Source organism: Aspergillus welwitschiae (genome assembly GCF_003344945.1).
Source record: "Aspergillus welwitschiae strain CBS 139.54b unplaced genomic scaffold BDQ94scaffold_19, whole genome shotgun sequence".
Classification (NCBI taxonomy): Eukaryota; Fungi; Ascomycota; class Eurotiomycetes; order Eurotiales; family Aspergillaceae; genus Aspergillus; species Aspergillus welwitschiae.
The window spans coordinates 137,498-149,150 of record NW_020798713.1 but is presented as its reverse complement, the minus strand read 5'-3'; the positions used below and the strand labels follow the sequence as shown (position 1 = coordinate 149,150).

Below are 11,653 nucleotides of genomic sequence, written 5' to 3'. Positions count from 1 at the left end.
ATACTTCTACTTAAGTGAAATCCAACAGCACGACTAACACCAACTTGTCACCACGCAATCTTCGCGATAGGTCCCCGCGGGAACACGCGCACCAACACCTTCCGCAACTCATCCATGACCAGGACGCCGAACGCCAGAGCCAATGGAATAAACCAAAACTCCAACGGGATAGAGGCGGTATTAAACAGGGATTGCAGACCAGGCTCCTCTGTCACAAAGATAGCAATCACCAAGGACACGAGCATAGCCAGAGGTAGCCATGGATTCCGGCGTTTAGCGCGAATAGGATCGGCCTGCAGGATGGACATGCGCTTGCTCCGGACGGAGAGGATATTGCCCCATTGCATGATAACCAACGTGACGAAGTACACGCTCTGTCCGACATTGTTGAAATTCGTCAGCTCGGCCTCTGTATAGCCGTAGAAGCCGTCCGAGTATTTCTCGAATGCGAATACCAGGGCGTGGAAAGGAATGCCCGCTTTCTTGTACATGTACAGGAAGAACATGATATGGGCGCAAAAGGCTTCTATGACTCCGACGAAGAGGTAGGACTGCCCGTAGATCCGAAGGTTGATCAGGTGGTCCGTTTTGTGGTTGCGAGGTGGGAGGCTAAGCAGGTCGAATTCTTCCTTCTCCATGATGAGCGACAGCGACAAGAACAGATCCGTGAATACACAGATGATGATCATCAGGAAGGAACTCAGCGGCAACGGGACTCCAAAGAAAACGTTCATAATCACTGGCCAGATCTCAGACCAACTGCCTGCCGGCAGCAGATAAGCGATAACCTTCTGGAGGTTCTGGAATACCAGCCGACCCAGGCGGATAGCCTCCACGATGGAATCGAACTTATCGAGCAACACCAGGTCCGCCGCTTCGATGGCAACGTCGCTGCCTGAGACAACAGCAATTCCGATATCAGCCGCGCGCAAGGCAGGGGCATCGTTGACTCCGTCGCCTGTCACGGCCACGACATTGTCGCGGGACTTGAGCTCCTCAACAATGCGCAGCTTTTGCTCCGGAGTGGTACGGGCAAAGACAATCTCCTCATACTGGCAGATCGAATTCCACTGGTTTTCGCTCAGAGTTGAGATCTGCGACCCTTCCACCATTAGACTGCGTCTCGATCTTTCTTCATTCTTCTCAGCAGGCACTGCGACCGGTGATGCCACAAGGTCCGCAACGGTATCTGGCTCGGCCGTTCCGCTGAAAATTCCAATGTCCCGTGCAATCGCCGCAGCAGTCAGACCAAAATCACCTGTCACCATGAAGAAGCGAATGTCAGCGCGTCGACAGGCTGCCACTGTTTCCGGGATTTCCGGGCGGGGAGGATCGATGATACCAAAGATGCCGATAATTGTCAGGTCCTGCACGCCATTGGCTAGCAGCTCATCGTTGAACTGGTTTGTGCCCACTGCAGCAGTCGGTGCATATTCCCGTTGGCAAAGAACAATGACTCGCTGGGCGCGGCGGGAGAGCTTTTGCTGGAATGCACTGAACATATCCTTCGCAGCTGCATCCAGAGGCTTGGCCACGCCGTCCTTGGACCAGTATGAAGTACACTTGGGCAGAAGTACATCCGGGGCGCCTTTGACATAGATGAGATTATGGGTCGAGGAGGACGGATTTTGGTGCACCGTGAGCATCCACTTGTTTTTCGAGTTGAAGGGGATCTGATGGGTGCGTTCGTAATCATTAAGATCAGTCTGTCCATTTGTTCTCAGCATCTCGGCCAAACGCAGAACAGCCGCGTCGGTTGCATTTCCATTAACAATACGATCAGCAATTGGCAACGTCAATGTTTCTTGGTCAAAGAAGGCATCATTGCAAAGCCTGGAGCCTCGCAAGAGGGGCTCAAGAGGTTGCGGAAGGGGAACCGATTTCTGCTGCGCGTTCACCAGATCCTCAACAAAAAATTCCTGGTCAACGAGGCCTACCGACTGCACAAACATCTTGTTCTGGGTCAGTGTGCCGGTTTTGTCTGAGCAGAGCACGTTGACGCAGCCAAGGGTTTCCACGGTCGCCAGTCCCTTGGGCAATATATTGTTCGCCTTCATCCTCTTGGCCACAATCATCAAGGTAAGGGCAACTCCGACCGGCATACCCTCGGGAATGAAGGCGACAACGCAGCCCATAACATCGTTCAGCATCTCAACAACGCTCATGAATTGTGGGTGGTCAACGCGCAGCCAGCCCACCCAGCTGAATAGGATGGCTGCCGCCAGGATGACAGTGAGCACCACGATAATCCGTACGAAGCGCGTGATCTCCTTCTGGATGAGCGTAGGCTTCTCCTTTACGTCAGCTGTAATGGACGCCAAGCGACCCATGACGGAGCGACTCCCAGTCAGGACAACAACGCCAACAGCGTTGCCGTTGGTGACACCAGTGCCCATGAAGGCGATATTGCGGGTCTCCAGGAAGTTTTGGTCGGTTGCGTCAGTGGCACCCTCGACCTCATCGGACTCTCCCGTCAGGATAGAACGATCGAATCGAACATCGCCCGAGCTTTTGATAATGCGCATGTCAGCCGGCACTTTGTTCCCAATGGAGATATGAACGACATCCCCCGCGACAAGGTCAGTAGCTGGCAGCTTAACCAAGTTCCCTTCGCGGAGAACGAGAGCCTCCGCAGGCAGAAGGCCCAGGATTGATTTCATCACGCGCGATGTCGACCAATCCTGAAAGGCGGAGAATGATGCTTGCAGGATGATGACGATGATGACCAGGATGGCCATGGCCAAGTTCGTGACTGAGGGAGGATTGCTGAGCGGTTTCCAGCATATAAAGAAAATAATCACGCCGATCCAGAGGACCGAGCAGAAGCCGCCGAAGATATAGCCAAGGATCTTCTTCACATAATTCTCCCCGTGGTGTGCGATGATGTTCTTCCCATCGCGTTGAAGACGAGTCGATGCCGAGTCCGTACTCAAGCCACGGCTTGCGTCAACATTGAACTGCTGGCACAACCGGTCGGCAGCTAGCAGATGGAAGTCCAGACTCTCAAAGTAGTCCTGGTCTGGCTTCTTCTCTTCCTTTCCTCGCTCTTTCAACACATGCTCTGGGGCTGCCTGGGATTCGGAGATTTGAAATGACAGGGTACGGAACTCGATTGGTATACCGGCTGCCGTTGGGGACTGGGGGATACTGCGAGTGCTGCGAATTGTATCTCGACTGCGGGAACGTTTATCACCAGGAGCGTATATGGACCGAGTGCCGTCTTGTACATTGGGACCGTCGAAGGTGATTCGCTGGGATCGAGCAGTACTTCGCACCTGGTCATTGAGTGTTTCTTCATCGGCCTCTAGGTCGTGGGTAGATGAAGAGTCGGCTGGCTGCTGACCAGACGCAGCCGAGGTAGGAGGAGTGGTCATATTTATCGAAAGAGAAGAGGAGATAAATCAGTCGCGGATGCCGCTCTCGGTGGAGTGCAGTGATGCACTGGGTGTAGTCGACTGTGCAAGGCGAATGTCAAAGATTGATTGATTGGAGAGGGAGAGGCTGCTGCTGGAAATTTCAACAGCAAGCTCCAGGGAAGCCCCTCCGTTTATTTATCTGCTTCCAAGCCGTCATCGTGAACTCCAGACCAGTCCTAAAAAGTCATGGTATGGTGGGATGGCTGCCCATATATCGTGGAGGGGACCGCGAAAATATGTGTCACGGCGTCTTAGGACGGGCAGGCAGACGCATTCAGCTGCTGTGGAGAGCAAAAAGGATTATGCGGACCCCCAAAGCCATACGAGAGATTAACAGTGTCTAGCTACTAGTTGCAGGGGAGCAGCTGTCAGGAGCTGGTTCTGGGAAATCCCTCACTGGCCCTGTGGATCCTGGTTGCCCTTCCATGGATCGCTCCGGTCAAGCAAAGCTGGCAAGGACACGAGCCGCGCAAGGACACTACGGTAGCAGGCCATTTACTGCCCACATATGGCTGACAGCAGTTCAGACAATTTGTGGGCATTCTTCCGCACAAGGGCCGCTACTTACTAAGTATTGACATTCATCTGATTGCCTATTTCTCGCACAGGCCGAAGCCCACGAGAGAACCTGATGCTCAGAGATTTCTCTGCAACTTGGAAAATCTCGCACGTGGAGAACAGGTGAGACGGTACTCGATCACATAGGTGCTGGGTCATGGCTCCTGCATCAAGCTTGGGATGAGATCCCTATTGCCGATAGACTCGCCCTCATCCGTCGCCTATTGGTCCATTCCCGGAAATAAGCATCTCCACGTGGGGGGCTCGCCTGTAAAATCGTAGAACAAGACATCCACCCTTCAAAGCATGTGGCTGAGACAATACCTGTGCCTGTCTGGTGTCTGATATCGTGTTTCGTTACCTGTGCATCAACATTCAGTAGAGAACCTATCCTAAGTCCCTGTTTGGCTGCTTCTCCACGCAATTGGGTAAGTGTAGAAATTGTCATAGAAAGCACCCCGTGTTGCCTTCGCACAAATGTCAGATTCGCCATCCTGCCAGCCTGCATTAGTCCATCCTCACTTCGCTTCGTGCTGACACCATCACTGCGGGATTTTTGTGGCCCAAAGAAGTCGAAATCCCTTTATCTCTGGTCTGTAACCTCGTGGGATAGCAAGCCGTGTTCGCGACCGACCGACGGGTGGAGGCGCCGTCCCAAGAAAACAAATGAATCGCTCTGAATAATCCCGCATACTTGGGGACCACGCGGGAGAGCCCGCCAAGCTGCACCACCTCAAGCTCGACTCGAGTCGACTCGCCTCTCCTCCGTGGCGACAGTAAAATTTTGCGCGTTCTTTGTGCGTGGGAAGCGGACTTTCTTTCCCCGCGCTGTGATGAGTCTGCAGTCCAATGCCGGCGGGTCTCTTTCTAATGAAACTTCTCTCGGCGGATTTCTATGTGCGAAGTTGGGTAGGGCTTGAAAATTTTCGAATTTCTTGCTCTTCGCTTGTTTACCGTGGAAGGCATGCTTCTTCGCTTCTGTATCGAATACATTCACATCTTGCTGGATACGGTTTCTTTGGTTTAGTAGTCTTGCTCCAATAAGAGTCATGTTAGGTTTGGATCTCTGTCAGTAGCCGTCACTTTGAACGAGGGCAACTGTACTATGGTCTCAAGCTTTATACCTTTATCACGCTGTTCGTCAGCCCACTCTGGAATTTGAGGGCCTGTCCATAATAATGAGGCTCCAAGCTACATAATGTTTTCCAAGAATGCAAGTGTCCGTGGAATGTTCACCACGATGTTCCTCCTCCCCTCATGAAGCTATGCATCCCTAGTTCTAATCCAATTTCTAGGGGGTTCTGTCCTTCACAAAGGTGACCTTTCTCGCTAGCCAACACCCGAACGTAACACCGACAACCTCGCCCTGTACATCCCGTTGAAATACAACTGTCCAGTTCCCCGGCGCTGGCGCATCCAAGCCTCGTGCACATGCGAGAAACCATATGTCATCTCCCAAGTATCGCATTAGCTCAGCCGGTCCGTGGCCTAGGAACCCCTTAAACGATCCGTATAGCATGCCACCGTCTCCGCTGCACTGGAATATAGAGCCGACTTCAGCACAGTGGTATTGGCCCACATAGTCCCCCTTGGTCGGCTGTTGACCCGCAGTAATCCGTTTAGCCTGAATATGACGGTTATCGTATTTGCGGTGGAGTAGGAGGGTATCGGAACACAGCGTGGCAGTTGCCAAGTCCGACCGGGCCTCACATCTCTCCGTGAGCTTCAGTGTCTCCTCGTCACCCGTATAGGTGAGAATGACTTCTCCTGGTCCACCAAGGCGAACTTCAACTACCAATTGTGCATCCGGGTCAAAGTAAAACCCCACCCAGTTTGCGACCGGCATGGAAAGCAGACCATGCTGTGCAGGGAGACTGTGAGCTTCCTGAAGGATATGCCCAGCTACCTCTGCGGCATCTATCTCATGATTTAGCATAACCACAACGGCTAATCGTTCTGACGGTACTTGGGTCCGGTGAAGGCGATATCCACGAATGGCCCCGCCATGGCCGATGGTCGTAGTTTGTCCGAACATTATATGTTCTAAGCCATATCCATACGCGGCTGGTGTACCATCATCGAATGACGGTTCTTTCGCGATTTCTCGATACACACTCCCCCGATCGGCCCACGCCTGGTCCAGATAACATTCGTACGCAATCATATCCTCCAGGCTAGCCACGACGCCGGCGTCACCAGACCACTGAGTCCGGTTGACGGCCGGTATATAGCCAAAGGATTCGTTGCCTTCGTATCCCACGCATGGCGCAGGCAACTCAGCGTTATCTGCGCAGAGGAATGCGGTTTTCATCCCAGCGGGCAAGAAGAGTCGTTCCGAGAGCAGTTTGCCGAGAGACGCTCCACTAACCTGCTCGACGATGCGAGCAAGGATATGGAAGTTGAGATTACAGTAAGAGAATTGTGTGCCTGGTTGGAAATGGAGGGACTTGGTCCTGTCAAGCGCTTTCTTGGCGTCTCCCGCCAAACTGAATTCCCCTTCTGGTTGTGTGCCCCAAAACATCGACATGGCCCAATAATCTCGAATACCCGATTGATTGTTGCAGAGGTGGTCGATTCGAAGACCGTTGCTGTCGATGAGTTCGGGAGAGACCAATTGGCGAAAGGCATCCGACAGCTGTTGGGGGATATTGCCTCGCTCCACCATCGCTGGTGTGGGGTTGCGCTCCAGATCCTTGAGAATCAAACACAACATCTGCTTCGTAATCGAGCAGATTGGCATCAGCGTTGAGGAGGTCATGGGGATTCGCTTCCGCAAATCCGCATATCCCCAGGTAAGTTTTCCAGCCAGTTCACCATCCTTAATGATGGCAACCGCTCCACCAGGACCACGATAACGCGAAGGGACCGCTTCAAGTATAGCTTGCATGTTCGGGAACGTCACTGGAAACGCCAGGTTCAGTATAGAGATAATTTCGGTGCAGGAGGGAGAAAAGCTTGCTTGTGCATAGACGGTAGTTCATCAAAGCATGCAGTTTTAACCTCACAAGCAGTAACCATACAAATATTCGTTGAGATCCAGTGCTTGCTTCTTAAGAGATGATCCAGAAGGAAGTCGGGCACCCGTTCGGGAAACCGCCGGCTCTGGCCGCACCGCGCCCTTAACCCAAACGGGCATGGCTATGCGGTTGGTTATCTACTTGGCGAGAAAGAGAATAGTAGAGACAGAGAGGATGCAGTCATGGGCAATTTCGGGAAGCAATTAAATTTCAAAATGGCTCAAATAAGATAAGCTACCATGGAAAGCTCATCGTGTCTTTTACAAGGTCCCTGCAGCCGAAGAAACTTGTCATAGGCACTCACTGTCTGGGGAAAGGAAGAACCATTAATCTACGACCGTCTGAACATCGTTAACATACTCGCCGTTCAAGGAGGAAAGTATGTGTACTGAAACCACGAAACAAACTCGATAGCAGCCAAGCCGATTCAACAGTGCCACCCACCTCACCATCTTACTCGTGGTTCCACTGGCGCTCTCAGACATGAATAAACAACGAACAGCAGAACATCCCACCATGCTTGTGTTGCCATGAACATCAGTGCCCAGCTTGGCTGCTTCGGGCCAGTGAGAAGATATTTGTACCCCAGCCAAACCCCTATATGAGCCCCCGCTAGAACCAACTTTCCTACGGTGGATGCCCCGATGACGACTTTGCGTTGCATTCTTGGCCCGCCGGCTCCATCATACAGTATGAAAAGTAAGTACCCAACCCAGAAGCCGAGCGAGATGGTGAGGCATAGCGATGCGAAATACGGGAGTAACGAAGGCGGCTCAGCTGGTGACTAGACGAGATTGTTTGGTTATTTTCATGTTAATGGGAGCGAAGAACGTACCGGCTCTGGGGGAGGGGCATAGCTTCGGTAAGCCCAGACGGTGGAGATGATCGCCGTTGTCATGAATGTGAGCCCACTCAAGGTTTGGATGACGGGAGCCGCTGGAATGATAAGGGAGGTCCGTCGACGGGCAGAATGGCGTCTGACATGGGGACTGGCATCATGCTGAGTAGCAGAAGCATAAGACGGTAAGAGGGGCTCAGTTGACATGGCGGCTATCTGGACCGTTGCCCCATCCGCATATACTAGTAAATAGAGCGGATGGTACAGGAGCCGTGGTTTCTGTAGCAGAGTGGGGGAGACCAAGTGGAGATGCCCAGCAGCTGGCGATCATGTCACATGATGGGCCGGTGTTTGTTGTGTTTGCTGAATTGCATGCTAAGTATACAATGAGTTCAGTACCTCATTATCTATCCCTGGGCATGGCTGACTTCACTCAACCACCAGCCCAATTCCATTCCTAACCTTCCCTCCTGATCATACATAACAAGATGCCCTGCTCCTTCGATCAGCACTACCTCTCTGGCATTCAACTTCGCTCTTAGTCTCTCTGCCGTCTCCACCGGGATCCATTGGTCTTCTGTCCCCCAGATAATCCTGACCGGCATCACCTGGCCCACTTCGGAGTATCTCCGGTCGACTGCCTCTGTACTGCGACTATTGGCTTGCGCCATCTGTCTAATGAATCCTTTTCTGCCTTCCTCATTGATGATCCACGGGCGCTTCAACATTGCCATCGTCTCCTTCCTCAGCTCTGTGTATGCCGCATTCCGAATATATGCCTCAACCATTCCTTCGAACATCGGCCCGGTCAAACTGGTAAAGACGTGTTCATTTTCCGCCACCGATTTGAACAGAGGCTGCCCGAATGGCCCCAAAGCAACCACATTAATCAAGCACAGACTGGCAAACTCGCAGGAACGGATGAGATGCGCCCGTAAGCTCATCAGCCCCCCGTGATCATGGGCAACAACATGTGCCTTCTTATGCGCCCGAGGCCAGTCCTTCGACCAAGATTGGTAAAGGGCAGCAAACACCTCCGACTGCTGTGCGAGATCCGCATCTAGGGCGACTTCTTTGCTAATGGCTTCCTCTTTCCCTGGGAGAGGAGTTCCCAGTGGACTCTCGCCGAATCCCGGGTTGTCAAAGAGATAGACATGGAAATATCTAGCCAGGGATCTTGCAAAGACGTGCCACACTCGCGAAGACCACGGGGTGCCATGCACGAAGATCAATGGTGGCAGGGAAGCGTCACCTATTGCAGTCCAGCGCACGTCGTAGTGATGAGTAGTAGTACGATAGTGGAATGTTTGGGTAAGTGGGATGTCAGCAACAAGTGAGGGGTCCATGTTGCTACAATGTAGACTCTAACACTGTAGATTGTGGTTGTGATGATATTCTCGAAATCAGTCCCCCACCTCTGGTGATGCCAACCCCGCTTCGACGTGATGCGACCGAGTGAGCTTAGCTCCATTTGTCATCCTTATCTTTCCCCCCATCCCCACATATGCTTGGACTCATCGCATTTCCCCTCGAAATCGTCCCTTGTCCACTCCCATCACTTGGCCTCGTACTTTGTTGTCTCTACTTGGAATGTCGACATCAATTGAAAGCGAGCGCGCCGCCTACCTTCTGGACGCGCAGAAAAAAGCGGTGCAACTTTTCGAAGAGATTGAACGAGACCTGATTCGGCCCGGCGTGAGTGAAAAGGCTCTCAGCACTGCGATCCATGAGCTTGGAGCCAAACGCCACGGAGTCCGCACCCACTGGCATAAGCGCGTTGTCCGCAGCGGACCAAACACCCTGAGTCCCTTTGCCGAGAACCCTCCGGATCGCATCATTCAACCAGACGACATCCTGGTGGTGGACCTCGGTCCGGTCTTCGAGGAATGGGAAGCCGACTTCGGGCGCACATACGTGCTTGGGGATGACCCCGCAAAGCTGAAACTGCGCGATGCCCTAGACCCCATATGGCACACAGTCAAGCGACGGTTTCGAGAAAACCCGGATATGACGGCGGAAGAATTGTATGCCATTGCCTGCCAGGAGGTCCAACAAGCTGGATGGGATTTCGGTGCTCCCATTGCAGGCCACCTGGTCGGGTCGTTCCCGCATGAGAGAATTCCGAATGATAAAATCAGTTTATATATCGCGCAAGGAAATGGCGATAAGATGATGGTTCCGGGCCGTGATGGACACATGCGACACTGGATTCTGGAGATCCACATCCACGATCGGGCGCGTGGATTTGGGGGATTCTGTGAGCAGTTATTGACGGTGGATTGATTGCATGTGCTCCGGATGCGCCCATCAACCGTATGTAATGTCAACTGACAGGTGTTGGGTGCCTTGAAGTGCCAGTGGTATAATGATGCGGTCCTTCACAGAATTTTTCAACTACTAGAGGATATATGGGATCAAGGTATAGAACGCTAGAGATATCAGAACGTTTCATCGCGTTTACAGATTCAGTCTTATTAAATACTGAACTTCAATGTACTAGTAGAGAGGACGATAGTAATGCTATCAATTTCCCTCTTCCCCTTAAACCATGGGACCAGTATTGTAAGTGATCATCATAATCCTTTCAATGACCGATACAGTGTTCTCTATCGCCAGATGACACAAATACCACACATTGTAGTGTAAAGCATAATAGTAGTATTTACTAGTGCGAAAAAAATAACATATTGCTGTCAATAGTGGAGTGATATATTTTTCTTGCATCGATCGGGCCCCACCATGGCAGTCACTGTCTAATTGATCTTTCTGTCAGAATCCCAGGTCGTTGCAATTGAACATGTGACAGACATTTCAACTGGATGGGACCCATGCCAAGGTGTTAAGACATCCACCCGCTACAAGCCAAGGCCAAGTGCCAAGGGTGGATTTCCGCCTGTCGCCCAATCTCCGCCATCAGTGCCCTCCAAATCCCCGTCTTGCCCAGAATCAGATGTGCCTGGTCTGGTAATAGTACCTGGTAGTGACGGGTGGCCTAGTGGTAGAATGTTTATCGAACCTCGGCACTGGTGGCTATACATCTGCCCCTTTCCACCCAATTGGAGACATGTTAGTCAGGTACATTGTTTCTGTTGCGACGCGCGAGAATTCAATGGTTTTGTCGGGCCAGTTTTGGACAACCGTGAAGGTGCCCTATCTATTTGTAATTACCTTTCTTGTCTTCTCCTTGGCAAGATTGGCATTGGCTAAGATGATCCAAACAGACATTCTTGGCTACGTTACTGTTAGTCATGTCTGTGAGAAGGTTAAACTGTGAATAACTACTGACAGCTTCTTCAGGGACTGTTGAACGATTGGGTTCACCACACCGCGTATGGTTTCATCCAATTATCCGGCAAAAGGTCAACAAGATACTTAGCTATTGGGGGCTGCAAGATACGTACCATATGACCCGCGACCTCGGTGGCAATCCAATAGTTACGCTTGAAGCCATATCTTCCACGTGAATATATGTTCGAGCTCACAGCTATACAACTACACTTTCTATCCACAGATTCCTCCACCCTCCGTCGAGGCTCTCGGCTCATCGATTGTGTCACAATTTGCACGCACTGCCAAGTAGCCAATCCTGCGTGTCGAGATTCGGGAGGCTTGGCAGAGTATCTTACCTTGGGTCAACCAAACAACCGGGGTGTTCTGCGGAGCGGGATGCGGTCTGTGGCCAAGACGGCAGTCTCGGCGCCAATACCTGCCCCCTCCCCTCAAACTTTCTGCCAACCCTATGGGGCAATAAATGAAGTCAATGGGGAGCTGGGGACCAGCATGAGTCTGGGGCACCCAGATCCAGAGACTTCCACGAGAGGGGA

At 52.0% G+C, this 11,653-nt stretch overlaps 5 protein-coding genes across 5 annotated transcripts; 1 reads left to right on the top strand and 4 right to left on the bottom strand.

The window, feature by feature from the left end:
- Positions 1-3: 3 nt before the first annotated feature.
- BDQ94DRAFT_145224 (cation-translocating P-type ATPase) lies at positions 4-3,776 on the bottom strand. Its single transcript, XM_026766597.1, has one exon. The coding sequence runs from the start codon at positions 3,372-3,374 to the stop codon at positions 48-50; it is 3,327 nt and encodes a 1,108-aa protein (XP_026625367.1). The 5' UTR covers positions 3,375-3,776; the 3' UTR covers positions 4-47.
- Positions 3,777-4,734: 958 nt separating this feature from the next.
- On the bottom strand, positions 4,735-7,053 carry BDQ94DRAFT_145220 (beta-lactamase/transpeptidase-like protein). Its single transcript, XM_026766596.1, has one exon. The coding sequence runs from the start codon at positions 6,859-6,861 to the stop codon at positions 5,266-5,268; it is 1,596 nt and encodes a 531-aa protein (XP_026625366.1). The 5' UTR covers positions 6,862-7,053; the 3' UTR covers positions 4,735-5,265.
- A 32-nt stretch (positions 7,054-7,085) lies between these two features.
- Positions 7,086-8,138, bottom strand: BDQ94DRAFT_145218 (uncharacterized protein). Its single transcript, XM_026766595.1, has 2 exons — positions 7,827-8,138; positions 7,086-7,775 (listed from the first exon to the last, which is right to left on the bottom strand). Exons 1-2 carry the CDS (start codon positions 8,034-8,036, stop codon positions 7,437-7,439), a joined length of 549 nt encoding a protein of 182 aa, XP_026625365.1. The 5' UTR covers positions 8,037-8,138; the 3' UTR covers positions 7,086-7,436.
- Positions 8,139-8,224: 86 nt separating this feature from the next.
- Positions 8,225-9,343, bottom strand: BDQ94DRAFT_145217 (alpha/beta fold hydrolase). Its single transcript, XM_026766594.1, has one exon. The coding sequence runs from the start codon at positions 9,173-9,175 to the stop codon at positions 8,237-8,239; it is 939 nt and encodes a 312-aa protein (XP_026625364.1). The 5' UTR covers positions 9,176-9,343; the 3' UTR covers positions 8,225-8,236.
- Positions 9,344-9,357: 14 nt separating this feature from the next.
- Positions 9,358-10,489, top strand: BDQ94DRAFT_145216 (M24 family metallopeptidase). The gene has a single exon (XM_026766593.1). It carries the CDS (start codon positions 9,420-9,422, stop codon positions 10,110-10,112), a length of 693 nt encoding a protein of 230 aa, XP_026625363.1. The 5' UTR covers positions 9,358-9,419; the 3' UTR covers positions 10,113-10,489.
- Positions 10,490-11,653: the final 1,164 nt, after the last annotated feature.